This window comes from Protopterus annectens, chromosome 10.part0 (assembly GCF_019279795.1).
Source record: "Protopterus annectens isolate FY-2018-M chromosome 10.part0, PAN1.0, whole genome shotgun sequence".
NCBI lineage: Eukaryota > Metazoa > Chordata > Ceratodontiformes > Protopteridae > Protopterus > Protopterus annectens.
In genome coordinates, this window is record NC_056744.1 from 701,165,071 (window position 1) to 701,182,700 (window position 17,630).

General features: G+C 37.1%; 1 protein-coding gene across 2 annotated transcripts in view; it reads left to right on the forward strand.

The window, feature by feature from the left end:
• Positions 1-17,630, forward strand: part of FGGY (FGGY carbohydrate kinase domain containing) — a 2,391,991-nt gene that overhangs the window by 2,346,527 nt on the left and 27,834 nt on the right. For both annotated transcript variants that reach the window (XM_044085530.1, XM_044085531.1), the window contains one exon: positions 15,128-15,189. In XM_044085530.1, the coding sequence (XP_043941465.1) occupies positions 15,128-15,189 (62 nt within the window). The remainder of the gene's footprint in view (positions 1-15,127; positions 15,190-17,630) is intronic.

Sequence of the window (17,630 nt, forward strand, 5' to 3'; positions counted from 1 at the left end):
GAGGGTGGAAAATAATTAGGAATTTAAGTAAATAATATGGAAATGGGAATTTTAGGATTAAAATGTGGTAGTTACATAAGTTCAAGAACAATGGAAAAGAATATTAGATGAAATTAAAAAAATAAGTTATTTCTGGAAAAGTTTTTTTTCCATTTCAAAAAGGTAGGTTTATTTAATATATTCTATAATATTAGGGAAAGTTGGTTATTTAGGGACTGTATTTATGTTTTCAACACATTTAGATAAGGATTTAATAGAAACTGTGTTATAATTATATGGAGATCAAGAATAAACCCAATAAAAGAAGTATTAAATATAATAAGAAAAAAGAGGACTTAATTTGAAAAATGAAATAGTGCACGTAATGTCATTGTTATTACAGTGGACATTAAATTTAAGAAATACAGAAAACAATAAAATGGTGATAAGACTAACAAAATTGTGACAGTTTTTTGGAAGGAGTTAAACGGAAAAAGAGAATAAGAAATGCAGAAAGTAAAGAAATTAATGGTGAAAAGAATAGATAACTAGAAATAGATATTAGTAATATTGAAAAGAATATAAAAATGTGGAATGAGAAAGTTATGATTTAATTTTATATTGATCCTTGGAAAGAAAGAAATAAGAGAATTATAGAAGCTATAAAAGCTAGAAGAGAATGCTTAAACATGGAGAAGGTAAAGGATTATTTTATAGAGATTAATGTTAAACATACGATTTATGGGAAAAATGAAATATAAATGTGTTGAACAAAGGAAATTTATTAAATGTAATCAGAGTGAGACTGTGGCACATGCATTGTTTGATTGTGAAAGAGTTAAAATGGTATGTAAAGTTGTAAGAAAACAAAAAGATGTTGATGGAGTAGGAAAATTGATTTAGAAAATGTTATATTTTGATATTATAGTGGGTATACTAGAAGAAGTGTAGATAAGAAAGATGAAATGTGTATGGCACTATATCAAATCTGGCAAATGAGGGCAAAATAAGTATTTAAAAAAGTAATATGAATATATATGTGTGCATATGTATATATATATATATATATATATATGTGTGTGTGTGTGTGTATAAACAGAAAGGATGAAGATATGAAATAATGTAATCCTTAAAATATGGTTAATGTATAAAAAGCTTGTAAATATATGAAAGAGAAAAATAATGTAGTTATGTATTTTAATAAAGTACCTTTTCTCTTTTTAATTGTTGCCATGGAATCTTGTGTATCCACTTGAGCTACCACCAATTCAAGCAAATGGGATCCTGGTTTAATGTCAAATCCAAAGGATGGCACATGCAAGAGTGCAGCACATACCTAATAATGCACTACACTGTCAGTAATCCAATCACCTGGGCAGGGAATAGAACCCATAGTCTTGTGGTTTTCCTACACCAGAGGCACACAGGCCCATCTGTTGCACCACTGACACTGCAATTACAATCTTAGCCAATTATTGCCCAATTTTTCCACAAGCCATGACAGTTCCAGAATACTAATTTTCTTTAGTTTGTATTTCTTTAAATGGCTTAAAGTATGCTTTCGTCCTTAAACAGTCTGATTTAGTTTCATGTAGCTGTTATGTACTAGTGTATACCTCCATGGATCACACACTTATGCCCTCCATAAACTAACACGGATAAAAAACTGTAGTTTATTCTATGTATTTCTTAACTAAAGTCTCCTAATCTCTGGACAAAAATAGAAGGTTTGCCCAATTCTTTCCCCATTCTTTTGCAAGTCTCTTAATTCTCTGGAAGTGTTGTAACTGTCTAACACTCAATACAAATAATTCTATTTGTGAGACATGTAAATATTTAAATAATATGCAGACTTCCCTCTTACAAATATTTGCTATGAGCAGCATTTTGTTCTACTACAGTCTAAACAGAATTACATTAAAGTGTCATGCTGAGGCTGCAAAAAATATTTGCAAAAGCTTTCTTGATTCAACACTGCACCTCCTTCATGCATACTTATAGCAAAGAGTTACTAAGAGTCAACTCACTTAAAATCTATTAGTCTAAACCACTGTTCTAATACAAAATATTTTATTGATGTACAAGTCTTGTTATTAGACATACAGATTCAGTGATCACTAGCTGGACAAAGATAAGGTAATGTTGAGTCATCTTTCATTTGTCAGGATCTCTGATATCATATGGGCTCCAAAAACACTTTCACTTGACAAATATGCCTATGACATAATGACTGTTCATGTGGGAGTGTATGATGTGGTGCTCAAAACATCAAGGGATATGCTGAGAGACATTTAGGCACTCTCCATAGATGTGACATATGCAGGCAAGACATTGGTCCTAAGTGAAATCCATCCTTCTCCAAGAATGATGCTTAGGTACAAAGAAAAGATGCTTGTCTTCAGCAATTGCTGTCATTCTAGGGGAATACAGCATTGGAAGCATGGGATAAAATGCTTGACAGTTCAACTTACTTAATTAAAGATGGCCTGTACCTCTCATTCTTAGGCTTTTGCGTACTGTTTAAAGCCTTTGCTGCCTCCACATAACCTCTTTTTAGGCAGAGTCCAGTTAATGGATATTCCAAAGTAATGAATATATCAAGACAAAACTAGATCACATTAAGATGACTTTGTTCAGTGCCAGAAGTGACAACAACAAATTGCCTGATATTGAGGCTTTTCTACATTTGGGACACATTCATATTTGTGTAATCACTGAAATGTGGTTTAAATGTAAAGAAAGCACTTCCTCTTTATCTGTGTTTTGTGGTTACCATTCCTTCAAGTCCAATGGCAACTGTGTTGATTTTTCTATATTTGTTAAGGACCTTATAACCGCCAGGCAGATTCCCACATCTACAAACAGAACTAGCACTGCAGATCACCCTAAACTAGACAAACTGTTTATAGCCTGTTACAAGAAACCCCCTATCTCCCCTGATAATTGTTTATGATTGCTAAATATAATTGATGAACTCCATACAACCAAGCACTCCATTGTATTAGGAGACTTTGACTGCCCCGCAGTAAACTGGAACACCTATTATTTCCACTTTGGGGTATGACCAGAAATTTTTAGATTTAATAAACAAAAGTTCCTCCAATCATGTAGTTAAGACTCCATTAAAGAAAATAATATTCTTGACTTGGTCCATACAAATATAGCCTCTTCAAACAGTATTCCCATGGTATCTGCTTTCCCAGTTAAGTCAGACTATAAACTAATGACTTTCACCTTCAAAATCTCCAGATCCCCTGCAGGGAATATCTTTGAGTTCAAGGATTTCAAATATACTGACATCATCAAATTTTAAATATGGCTTCAAAATTCACTCATGGCAGCATTCACCACAACAGTCACACTGCAGGTAGCTTTGTAAAGGAGTTCTGTTTAGATAAATGTATACAGCTAGTAGGCAGAACCAGAATGACATATAATGGAAAATGCAAAAACAAACTGCCTTGGTGGTACTCCAATGTACATAAACTTTACAGGAAGAGAAACAACTCCTTAAATTATACAGCTCATCCAAAAACATTCATGTCAAGGATATTACCAGAAGTACTACTGAAACCTTGAAAAACACTATTAGGTCTGCTAAATCAGCCAGTAAAAGGCTATCATCTGAAGCCAATGACAATTATAAATCTTTCTTCAGCTATGTTAGGAAACTAAGGAATAAAAACTAGCATTGTTCTAAACATGCTCAAAATGGCTGAGGTACAGCTAGGATAGGGAAATGGGGGCAGCTGCCCTGGTCAAAAAGGTTTAGAGGGCATGATTGGTACATTCCAGTTACTCTTCAGAGCATACTGATGTTTAGAAATAAATGCCAGCATCTCTTTTACACTCTGTGTGTGTAATAAACTGTAACAGCTGAAGTTTGCACTGGGCACAAAATTAGCTACTTCACCTTTGCAAAATGGTACCACCAATTCAGATCAAATAGACATTGCCAGTATTTTAGCATAAAATATGTTGCTAATTTTACCCCAAAGGCTTTTATCCAAAATCCACATATCCCTGAATCCCTTAAATCTCGTGTTTTCACAATGGAACATGTACTGAAGATGCTTTCTAACACCAACATACTTCTTCTATGGGGCCTGAAAATATACTTGGCTGTTTAATAAATGGTACTAATAATTTCCTGGCAGAGCCATTCCTCAAACCACTTAACTTAAGTTTAGCTACAGGTTTTATCCCTGAAGTTTGGCACACTGCAGATGCGATGCCACCACCATCCCTAGGAATTATAGAACCATTGGCCTAAGGAATCTCATCTGCAAAGCGATGGAACATTTTACAACTGACCTTATAAACTATGATATCAAAAATCTCATTAGACTTGACCTGCAGAAGTTTGGCTTTGTCAAGGAAAGATCCTGCCTAATGAATTTAGTTAACTTCTTTGAGAAAGTTACACTGGGTCTTGACAGCGGTCATAGTGTTCATATGGTGTAACTTGACATGACCAAAACATTGACACCGTACCCCACCATTTGCTTGTAAGTAAGCTTAACACTTTAAAAATAGACACCTGTATGTTAAGATGGATAGCCAACTGGCTAAAAGACAAAACAGATACAAGGCATGTGGCATGTGCCTCATCAGATAGGATGACAGTAACCAGTCAAGTCCCTTGGGGTCACTGTTGGGACCCCTCCTTTTCAGCATTTCTGATATCCAAACTGGAAACCAAGACCTCTGGTTAACTAGTTAACTAATTTAGAGATTATTACAAATTGTGGGTAACTAAGCCCCTCACCCATACCCTAACACTTCAACAAGAACTTACACATGTAAATAGCTGGTGTATTGAAAATTGACTCAAATTAAATGTAAAAAAGTGCAACATTGTCATATTTGATAGACAACTACTTACCTTCACATACAGCATAGAAGAATGAAAATATTGTTAGGGACCTTGACTCCTGGGTTGATAAATCCTTCTCTTTGTATCATGTGTCAAGAGTAGTTAAAAATCCTTCTACTTAATGCAGATAATTGCCAAGGGAATATCGTCCAAATCTAAAGAGATCATTGTTCCCTCATTTTTAGCATTTTCTACAAAAGGCCCTTACAGAAGCAGATGCCTGGTGCCACCATGGGCTCAAGCTTAATGCCAAGAAATGTATAGTTATCCACTTTGGAAAAACCATGTACCCATGAATTACCACATAGGTGGATGTTCACTAAACATCAAAAGTGTGATGAGAGACTTAGGGACACAGGTGGACAGTGGTCTCACTTTCGATAACCACTTCGCCACAACAGTCAGGAAATCCTTCTATGTGGCACACCTCATCACTAAGGGCTTTTCATCCAGAACAAAGGAGGTCATTGTCCCACTATACTCATCCCTCATTAGACCCATTATAGAGTATATGCTCCGTTTGGTATGTACCTCACAAGACATCTGCAACAGCTGGAAAGGCCACAGAAATACCTCACTAAAAGAATCACAGGCCTAAAGCAGATGCCATATGCTGACCGTCTAAAAAAACTCCAGCTATACTCTGTGGCATATCGTCTACTCAAGGATGATCTCTGCTTAACATACAAGGCCATGTCAAACCCTGAGCTGTTGGACATGCTCCACTTAAAGAAATCCCAATCCCTCAGAGCCACATGCTCCAGGGATCTAAACATTGTCATCACAATGAACAAAACATGCTGGAGGGATAGGATCTTGGCCCAGAGATTCCCCATACTCTGGAATAGATTGCCCGTACATGTCAAGCAGAGCGTCTCCCTGGCCCTCTTCAAAAGGAACCTTGATGATTGGATGGGAGATAAGAAATTCACCCCAGGATCATGTCAGTCTAGACAGGGGTCCAGAGAAGTAAATATTATGGGAAGAAATATCCAGGGAATTGTTATAGCTAGGCTTGTATAGGCCCTAGGACCTATAGCCTAGTACCAACCTATGAACCTATAAGTTATTGAGTATGATGTCTCATTTGGCACGTACCTCACTAGATATGTCAAAAAAATTAGAAGGACCCCAGAGTTTTATAACTAAATCATGAGCTAAAGAAGTTGAGCTACCAAGAGGTACTGAAAACATTGTTCCTTTAGTCAGTATTTTATAGACTCTTGAAGGAAGATTTATGCCTCTCCTTCTGTGCATTTAGAGACCCATTTGTGCTGGATATCTTGTATCTCCACAATTATAATAGTTCCTCAAATACTAAAACCAGGGACCTAAATCTTCACCAGCAGATAAATAAAATGTGCTAGAGAGACAGATTTCATAATGCAGTGCCTCCATTGTCTTTGAAACACACTGCTCCTGCAGCTTAAGCATACAGGACCTACATGATTGGATGGGTACCCACAAATTCACCCAATGCTTGTCTGGCCTTACCCTCCTAAAGAAAGGGGGTACAGCCTAAGAGTGGGTATTGACATGGCATAAAAAGTCATGAGATTCATTTGCCTTGAAATTCCTTTGAATTCCAAATCAAGTCTGGAAACTAGATGTTGAATTGGAATCCATCACATCAAAAAAAATATTGCTTTCTCTGGGATTTGGTAGTCTTAGAGTTAGTATATTTTGGAGGAATGTGTATGTATTTGTTTAGTTACACTTTTTCCCTCCTAGCAGGATCCCATTTCTGAACCCTTGCAACCAGGACCACATTATCTGAAAATCTTTGCATGGATGTGTTTACCTGTTTAGCTGATTTATTCTTCTGGGTGTCTTGTAATTTACTAATATACTCCAAACTTTAATGCAAATGCTTTTATAAGCTATAAAGGGGTTCAGTCATGTGTATTCCTCCACCACCATCGCATTTGCTATCCTCTTGGGTTACTGTGAAGTGCAGGCATTTTCTACTTAGTAAGCCTTACTGAATTAGCAAAACAGCAAATGCATCTCTGCGTAATGCATTTATTTTTCATCTGTCTTTTCTGTTTCCTTATTATGAATGTGAACAAGAATTGTGATTAATGTACTTTTTTTGGTTAAAAGTTTTACAAAGTAAATGTTTTTGGAACCCCAATGGAAAAGTATTAGAATGAGAGAAGAGAAATATGAGTACTTAAATAAGTAGGTAATTCTGGATGAGCAGTGAAATGCAGAGATCTAAACTGATCTAAGTGTTAAACCATCTAAAGTTATATTTGTTACAAAAGTATGTTCACAGAGATACATTTGAGCTGTATGTAGGGTTGACAACCATCCAGAATTCTTCCAGACTGTCTAGAATTAAGGGACACTGTCCAGGAAATGGAGACTGCCTTTTCCAGACGGTGTATTGCCCAGAAAAAATAAAATCAATTATCTACAGGCAGAGCCAGATCAAGCATTGGTGGTTGAATTGGCTTCTTCCACTCTTTTAGGAGTGTGGGGGCATATTCTATTATTGATGATATTTTTTCTCCCCCAGGCATCAGACTAAGTGCCAATAAGCAGGTGCATTGGTCTGCCTCCCCCCGGCCTGACCGACTTAATAGTTCAGTCCATCAGCTTAGCAGCAGGTGCAGTAGCTATCTGTTAAACTGCACTTTATTTATTTTACATTTTTAATGCTGTGTTGAATCCTGACTCGCAAGTCGTGACCTCTCCTGAAGTGTTAAAAAAAAAAAAACAGAGTTTAGTGCCACTGTGCCAGACAGGTTGCCCACACTCTACAGCATCCATCAGCTTATTAGTGAGTTATTTGCTCAGATGAACAGAAAGGACATTATTGACTGAATGAGGACTTAGTAAGGTAAGCCACTCACAGTCAGCCAATCACTCTCTCTCTCCAGAAAGTTTAAGTAGTGGAGAGTAGTGAGTGAACTCTTGGCTGGAATTTGGCTAGTTTGTCATTGTGTGTGTGTGTGTGTGTGTGTGTGTGTGTGTGTGTGTGTGTGTGTGTGTGTGTGTGTGTGTGTGTGAATGGTCAATACAGAGTGAGTGAAGAGGGCTGCAAGAGAGCACATGATGGTAAACTGTCTATGGTTTTCATTTTCAGTAGTCGATTAATAATAATATACATTTCCTGTTATTCTAGCAATTTTCCAATTTAATAAGTGCAATATATCTCTATTTTTTGGCCTTTGTCCAGCCATTATTTTAGACATTGTCCAGATTTTTTGCACTAAGAGGTTGAGAGCTATGAGAGCATACCTCTTCTCAGCTGTCCCTGATTTTGACCAAAATTTTAGCTCTGTCTTAATCCATCATAAGACTGATGGCTTTAGGAGAAAAGATAGTGAATCACCCAAAATAAATAATGACAATAATTTGAAATATAGGCTTCTTTTGCTACAGAAAGTGTATGTTAATTCACATTCTCTTGTTCTGCTAATGTTTCAGGTTTTAAGAGTATCCATGATTGTTCCAAATTGTCTCTTATTACTTCTGTATTCCCTAAGTTTATAAGAGCATTATTTAAAATATGGCTCTGTTTTTGGGCCTTTGTCCCACTCTCACTCATGTAGATCAGAGTGCATATGTACCTTTAAGAAGCTTTCCAGTGAGCTAGCACATGTATATAAATACAGAGCAACCAAGATTGCCATTTTGTAGTGAGCTGCAGAGGTGTAAGCATGATTTGTTTGTATGCAATAAAGTATATAAATGAACACCCGAGCCTCTTCATCTTAACTAGCTACATAAGATGACTAACATGGTGTCAGAACGGGATCCAGAGTCAAGACCATGAGGCAGTCAGTTAAAGTTGGAGGAATATACAGGAGTGGATCATCCCTACTGCTCAAACCACTTACAAAACATGTCAGAAATGAATTCCAGGTACTAAATCTCATTTACATGATTTTTTACTCAATGAATATAAAACAAAGCACTCAGAATGTTCAAAACAAATTTCTAGTTAAACAAGACATCTGAAACTGCGACATATTGATAAAAATATTCAAAATAGTTATGAAAGTGTTAGAAATATTATTCAAATCACATAAAATGTATAAAACAAGAAAAAAGACCATATTTTTTCACTTTATGCTACTTTTTCGCATTAACTAAATTTATTCAAAATGTCTGACATGTACACAGTGTTCACAAGTTTGTGCGGTATTACAGTGCAGTTATTTTGCAAAATACAGCCATTTCAAAGAATATTTCGCAAAGTACCATCTTTCAAAGAGTTTATTGTGTATTTGAATGTAGTTACAAGTACCTGGTGTGTGTGTGTGTGTGCATGTTCGTATATAATTACAAGTGCCATATTTTGTATTGTATTTAAGCATAATTTGTTGGCATGGCAGAAGGATTTTTCAGACCTGGTCCACTTGTATTTGATAATAATATTGCAGAAAATTGGAGATTGTTTGAACAAGAGTGCAATATTTTCATACAGGCTGCATTTTCTGATAAAAACACACATACAAAGGCATTTATTCTGCTTAATTTAGCTGGTTCAGAAGCTATTGAAAGAGAACATTCATTTGTGTGTGCACCTGCTATGTATGCAGGAAAACTGCCATATAGTGGTACCAGCTGAAACAAGGGAAGACCCAGAGTGCTTAAAATGTAAAGTTAGAGAAATGTGTAACCCTCAAACAAATATTACAATGGAAAGGCACATATTTTCATAAAAGATCAAAAGAATGGTTAAACTTTTTAAGCATATGTAACTGACTTGAGAAATAAGGCTAAAATGTGCAGATTTGGTGAATTAAGAGATGCGTTGATAAAAGACAGACTTGTGTGTGGTATTAAAGATGAGACAGTGAGAAAGACTTTGCTTCAAGTCAGTGATTTAACTTTGAATAAGGTCATAAAGATTTCTCAAGTACACAAGCTCACAGAAAAGCAGCCAAACATGCTTAAAAATGAGAAATGCATGCTTCCAGCACCTTCCAAAGCTAATGTTGATAGTATGCAGCATATGGTTAAAAGATACAGGCCTAAGGGTAGGGCTGCTTCAGTGAAGCCCAGAACCCTTCTAGCAAATTCTAACGCATGCTGTGTAAAGTGGACATGCTCAGTGAAGCACAAGGGTGAGTCAGCAAACTCAAAGCATGTGCCCTCAACTAGCCTCATAGTCAACTGTCGTAATTGTGTGGAAATCATGAGTCTAAAAGAGAAAGGTGCTTAGGTTTTGGTTAGCAATGCCACAAATGTAAAAAGTGGAATCATTTTCAAAGGTTTTGTAAATCAAAAGAGGTCCATTCTTTTATTAAAAGAGAACATTCAAAAGAGGCAAGTTGATCAATTAGAAAGCTGTGACCCTTCTTTTTATGTTGATGGTGTGTCTATGCTTGGTGAAGCAGTCAGTGCAGTAGATTTGTGGGCAAAGAATGAAGTATGTTGTACTGTTTGGATTAATGGGAGATCCATAGAGCTCAACGTTGATACTGGTTCAAAGTGCAATGTTATGTCAGCAGAAACATTTGCTAGCATAAGAGCTGGTGAGTAGCTTGATCTGGCTAAGTATGCAAAGCTTGTTGCTTATTGTGGTGAAGAAATTCAAACTGAAGGCTCAGTAGTGCTTTCATGTTACGCTGCCAGGAACAGCTATGACTTGCAATTTTATGTAGTCAAAAAGCATGTACAGTCATTATTAGGTCTCAGAGTCAGTTTGAAAATGGGACTGCTTTAATTTAATGAGAAAGTCCATCATGTAAGCTTGAAAGACAACTGTTCTAATTTTGCCCAAACTATTTTTTCTACCTATGCTGATGTTTTCAAAGACAAACTAGGAAAACTCAGTTATGTACTCCATGAAGTTAGACCCTGAAGTCAGCCCAGTCGTTATACCAGCAAGGAAAGTTCCAGTAGCTATGCACGGTGGAGTCAAAGCCAAGCTAGACAGAATGGTACAGCAAAGAGTGATTTGCCCAGTAGAAGACCCAACTGAATGGGTATGCTTCATGGTAGTAGCTCATAAGAAAAGCTCAGATGATATCCAGATGCGTATAAATCCTTGAGACTTGAACAAAGCACTAAAACGACCTCATCATTCAGTGCATACAGTTGAAGAAGTTGTTGCTCTTATGCCAAATACCACTGTTTTTTCTGTCTTAGATTCAAAAAGTTCATTTTGGCAAATTTTGCTTGATTGAAAATCTTCATTGTTAACAACTTTTGGTACTCCTTTTGGCAGGTACAGACTTTTGATAATACCATTTGGGATAAATTCTGCCAGTGAAGTCTTTCAGTTTGGAATGGAACAAATTGTTTTTCTGGATATCCATGTGCTGTTGCAATAGATGATATTCTGGTAGGAGGCAATGGTGAATTTGAGCATGATAGAAACCTCAGGAAAGTTCTAGAACAAGCCCATGAAGTGAATCTTAAGCTGAATCCTCAGAAGTGCAAATTCAGGCTGCGAGAAGTTACTTATATTGGTCATTTGTTTACTAGTTCAGGGTTATGACCAGAGCCTTCCAAGCAATCAGCAATTCTTGAGATGCCAGCATCTAGACAATGTTCAGGTCCTACAATGTTTTTGTGGTATGGTTAACTATCTGGGCAAGTACATTCCAGATCTGAGCCAATTTTCAGCACCGCTTAGATAACTGATGTGCAAAGATGTAACCTGGTCCAGGTTACACCACCAAAGAGCATTTGATGTCCTGAAACAGAGAATTGCAAGTCCACCTATTTTAAGATACTATGATGTTCACAAACCAGTAACTCTTTCTTGTGATGCTTCAAAGTTTGGTCTTGGTGCAGGCATTCTTCAAGAGGGTAGACCAGTAGCCTTTGCATCGAGAACTCTAACTCAAACTGAGCTGTAGTATGCTCAGATAGAGAAAGAACTCTTGGCAATTATGTTTGCATGTTTGAAGTTCCATGATTGTATTTATGACTGACCTATTCAAATTGAGACTGACCACCAAGCACTAGTCACTATTTAGAGAAAGCCAAATAGCTCCTGTGAGATTGTAATGCATAATGTTGAAATTGCAAAAGTATCATTTCAGTCTTATTTATACAAAAGGCAAACTTCTTTATCTTGCTGATACTTTATCTAGATTGCCCAAAAAAGCCACTGAACAGCATGAAAATGAGCAACCTGATTTTTTAGAACTCAAACAGCTTCAGATCCATTTCTCCAGAAGCTCAACCATTTTATCACTCGAGGATGGCCGTGAAAGCAATCTTGTTTACCAATAGAAGTGCAACCATATTTTCCCTATAGAGATGAGATTTTGTTTGTCAGTGGTATCATCATAAAAGGTCCAAAAGTGATTGTCCCAAAATCCTTACAACAAGAGTTGATTAACATCTTGCATCGTGGCCACTCAGGAACTGATGCTACCAAAAGAAGGGCAACAGGACTGATATTTTGGCCTATGTCAAGAGATACTGAGAGAGTACTTTCATCTTGTTCTGTTTGTAATATTACTAAGTTGCATCAACAGAGAGGACCACTTCAGCTAAACCAGATTCCTGAACTACCTTGATTGACAGTAGCTGCAGATATTTTTGAATGGAATGGTCAATGTTACTTGGTGTTAGACTGTTATTCAAATTGGTTCGAGATTGACCTCCTTTCTAATCTCACGTCCAGTACTGTCATTACTAAACTGAAGAGAAATTTTTCTGTCCATGGTAGTCTGCACAGTCATTTCTCACAATGGTGCACAATTTAAAAGTCAGCAGTTCAAGAGATTTGCTGAAGCGTGGGACTTTATTCATGTTATGAGTATTCCTGAATACTCAGTAAAATGGTTTGGCAGAACATGCAGTTCAAAGTGCAAAACAGTTGTTAGAGAAGTTGAAAAGAGACAATCCAATGTTTTCTAAATTTCCTGAATCTCAGAAACATTCCTTGCGATAATCACCTTGGTTCACCTGCCCAGAGACTTATGTTGAGACAAACCAGAACTACACTACCAGTCAGTAGCAATTTGTTGGTTCCATGTGCTAAGAACAACAAAGTAGTGAAAGCTCAACTCCTGAAAAAAGTGTTTGTCCCAGAAGTCCTATTATGTTAAGACCAGCAAACCTCTCAATTCATTACAAGAAGGGGAGTTAGTGAGGATGCGGACAGTAAAAGGTTTTGATCGGATTGGAGTTGTGAAAAGTTTATGTCCAGAGCCAAGATCGTACATCATGGAATCGCAAGGAATAGAATTTAGACAGAATTATTTAGTACCAGTGTCCAAGCCAATATTGCAGCATTTTGCCCATGATAAAGACTCTCGTTCTCAGAGTGACTTGTCCAGTATTCCAGTTCCAGAGGAAATTTCAGCAAATATCCCTGTTCCTGAGAATATCCCCGAGAGTCCTAAAGCAGATCATTCATCAATGACTGTCCCTGTTGCTAAACCCAGTCCTAACTGCTACATTAGAAGATCAGGTCGCATTTCCAGACCTTGTTCCAGATACATGGCAACTTGGACATGAATGTTGTTTTAATCCTTGTTGTCTGTATAATTTGTATGCCTATTCAAATGTTTTTATTATTGCAAGACAGCTTAGTAAAGCGAGAAGATGTAGATCAAAGTGTGTATGTACCTTTAAGAAGCTTTCCAGTGAGCTAGCACGTGTATATAAATACTGAGCACATGCAAGCAAGAGTGCCATTTTGTAGCGAGCTGCAGAGGTGTAAGCATCTATGTATGTGTAGTAGTAAGTCAGTGAGTTTGTTTATATTTTATGTTGCTGCTATTAATCCTGACGTGTTTGTATATAATAAAGTATATAAATGAACACTCAAGCCTGTCTTAACTAGGTACATGAGTGACAACTCCCACCATTATTTTAGGCTTTGTCCAGATTTCTTTCACTAAGAGGTTGAGAGGTATGAGAGCATACCTCTCCTCAGCAGTTCCTGATTACCCTTAATGACAATGATTATAGTTACAGACTTCTTTTATGTTGACTTCAGTTTGGCCTTGTGGTAGAGTTCTTGCTATTTATGTAAAAATGCTGCGGTTTGATCCCTGCTACATCATTTGTGGGTATTGCAGACTGCAGCTGTGGTTAACCTTTCAGTGCTGAATAGAGGTTGTGGTCAGCAGCTGTGAGTTGTGTTCTGCCTTTGATCTCTCCAAATTTCCATTTAGTCTGATATCTCATGGAATTTTTGTTTTGTTTATGGCAATGCCCCTGGGTTTTATTTGAGTTCATCTTGGTCTGATTTTTGTGTGCTGGGTCAGACAACTTGATTCCCTCTATTTATACTGATTTGTGTATATGCTGCTTGCTCTGCAACCAGGTTTTCTTTTGCACATTGCATCTGGATCTACATCAAGGGTTGATCATTTAATTGTATATATGAAGTAAGGTGAATTAGGATTTGGAATTTGCTGGGAGAATTGTGTTGATTCACTCCATCTCTTTCGGGTTTTTGTTCTATAACAGGTTTGGTCCATATTTTATCCACTTAAGTTAACAAGGTGTTGCTTTTGGGCTATATTTTCCCTGAGTGGGGACAGCTGCCCAGTAAATGTGGAGCATGTATAATGGTTAATAAGAGCTTCAACTAGGAATCTCACAGAATGATCAGATATGTTCTTTTATAATTATAAAATGTCATTATGATGAATTAATATGTTTAGTTGTGTTTACCAGAGGTATAAGTAAAAACATTTAAGACTGATTATGTGACAGACCTCTTCAGTGGTTAACAGAGTGGAACACAAATATTTTAGACTTGAATTGTGGTTTGTTTCCTTTAGTTATGCTCAGGAGTTATTGCTCATGTTTAAGACAACAGATGGTGAGGCTTTCTTGTAGCATGCGCTGTTTCAGTCTTCCTCTCAGTGTTTCCATCCTCTGTGTCAACCACAGTTGCAGACTTCTTGTTTTGTGAAAAACGCTGGTTGTAAAAAAACTTACTTTTTAGTTGTAACTGACCTGTCTCAGCAGATGTTTAACTCTGATTCTGATTTGGTTGAAATAATTTTAGGAATACATTTTAGTCATCATACTGGTGCCAACTGCCAAGGGAGGATTTTTTTTTGCTGATGGGTAGTTATGTGGTTATTTGAGAAAATGAGTTCACACCTAATATTTGGCGAAATACTGCACAATACAGTAGCATAGATATTGTAAAAATTACTTTTTCATAATACTCACTTGATCATCTCTGTTCAAGCTAAACATTATTAAGCAAAATTTTGCATGTCGGGTACCAAAATTACACACATTTTGCTTTCATGTACGTCCTTAATTTTTTACATGAAAAGTTGGCAGCCCTGTGAATTCAACACATGTTTCCATTTATGTTTACAGGAAGCAATGGAAAAAATGGTAAAGCTGGGAAATATTTTTCTCCCAAACATGGAGAATAAAAGGTAATGCAATCATTTTTGTTTGTTTTATTATGGTTTTGTCATTATTTTTTTAAAAATAAGAAACAATGCATTACTACTGTTTGATGCATAACATTTCATAATAAAGATCCAGTGCAGAGAGTAGCCGTAACATACAACACATAAAACAAAACAAATAGGTTTGCAGTTCATGCATTTTAACATAAAGGTAAACGTAACAATTGAAGTTATGAACAGCTGTGGAACTAATCCAAAAATTGCTGCAGATATAAAATCTATACTTCCTCAGGTGTGGAAGGTTTTTACTGGTTCAGGAAATGTTCGGTTGAGTTGAAGCTTTCATACCAAATGAGAAACTCTTCATCCTCAATTCTGATATCATTGACTTGAGACAAACTCTTTTTTAACTTGTTATTGTTGTGGTACTGAAACATTCACCATCCAACCCAATACCTTATTCATGGGTGACTTTAATTACCCCACTGTTACCTGGGAATCATATACGACTCCAAACGTGCAAGCACAGAGATTCCTGGATTTTGAAAACACAAACTCCATATACAAGGCTGTCAATACGTCGACCAGAGGTGCAGATGTACTGGATCTGGTCCTCACTGATATGGGAGAGAGCCGCACACCACCTAGTGCAATGCCTTCTCTGGTAATGTCAGACCACAAAAATGGTCTCCTTTGAAGTGAAAATTCAGCCATCTAGGTCCTGTTTGCTTAAGCAGCAGGTGCAGTTTATTTCAGAGGCAAGGATGGCATTACATCTGAAATCTTAGAGTGTTAAGGAACTACTCCAAAGCTAACTTCCTACTATTCATTGTTAATCTGGCAAAATTTCAAGTCCTCATAAACTTCATGAACACTGATGCCTACATGTATATGTTCATAGAAATCCTATACAAGCATGTTAATTATTTATTTTACATTTGTTAACTTGGAAAATCCAGCTGGACGAGGTCCATTTTCAGTGGAGGCCTGGGGAGAAAAGTTCCACAATTAAGAAGACATTTATACAGTTACAGATATACATACATTTATACAATTTGAGATATTCATACAAAACAGGTAGTAGTGAAAACTGTATTTACAAGTAGAGTTATTATTTCTTTGTTAACTATAGTTAACCTTGCAGTGCAAGACTAAGATGCAGTTTTGAGAAATAATACAAGGGTTCAGTGAATGGGTTTAGACAGATATTTTTCAGAATTTGGCTTCCAGTAGTTACCAGGATTTTGCAGGACAAAAGATACAGTTTGAGATAGTTTTACAAAGGTAGTAAGAAGGTAGTTAAAGCTACATAGAGACAGCTGTATCAGCCAGGAAGAAGTAAAGAACTAACTCAAAAAACAAGCCATCCTGGTGGAATCACATCAGTAGGCTGTATAAGAGAAGGAAGAAAATCATGGCAAAAATTAGGAGGTGTAGCACCCAGCAGGATAAAACCACTCTCATCAAACTCAGCAAACAACTCGGAGAACAAACAAATTCTATGAAAGCCAAATTTGAGGTAAATTTGGCATCCTGGACAAAGGACAACCACAAGGCAGTCTTTTGCTGTGTCTGAAGCCTCAAAGGCAGTGCATAATTGTGTGCAGAGTTTATTGTTAATGGAGTTACCTACACTGATCCGGAATGTTTAGCAAAACTACTGGCAGACAAATTCAGCTCTAAATTTACCCCTCACTCCCCTTTAACCTCCTGTCAGGAAATACCATCAAATGTAACCTCCCTACTATCTCTAGAGAACAAATCCTCAATGCTGTCTCTAAGGCCAAAGACAGTGCATTGATGGACCCAGAGAATATCCCAGGATACCTTCTAAGTAGCATGAACCATGCTATTTAGAAGGCATCCTTGGATGCCTTCAAAATAGAATGAAATGTGACCTAGCAGGCCCTCTGGAATTGTTATTTAACTGTAGCCTCCAAACAGGTTTCATACTTTATGAAAAAATATTTCATGGAGAATAGCAACAATCATCCCTCTGCACAAACCTGGGCCTCTGCAGACCCTGGAAACTACAGACCCATAAGTCTTACTAGGCTCATATGCAAAGCCATGGAAAGAATTATTATGAAAGTGATCAACATCAACATAGGAAACCTCCAAACACAGGACTCAACCCAGTTTGGTTTTGTCAAGGGCAGGTCATGCCTACTCATTCAACCTGGGGATTTCTTTGAGAAAGTCACCAAAGCAGTGGATGAGGGCAAAACAGTTCACATTGCCTTCCTTGACCTGGCCAAGGCATTTGACACAATACCCCATTCTGACATTGTTGATAAACTCAAGAGGTCTGGTATAAACCCTTATGTCACCAGGTAGACAACTGGCTTGCTTCAAAGATAGAACCCAGGAAGTTAGAATTGGGGAGTCCACCTCTAGAAAGAAGCCAGTCCCAAGCAAATTCCCTCAGGGATTGGTCCTGGGAACTTTCCTTTTTGGTATTTACT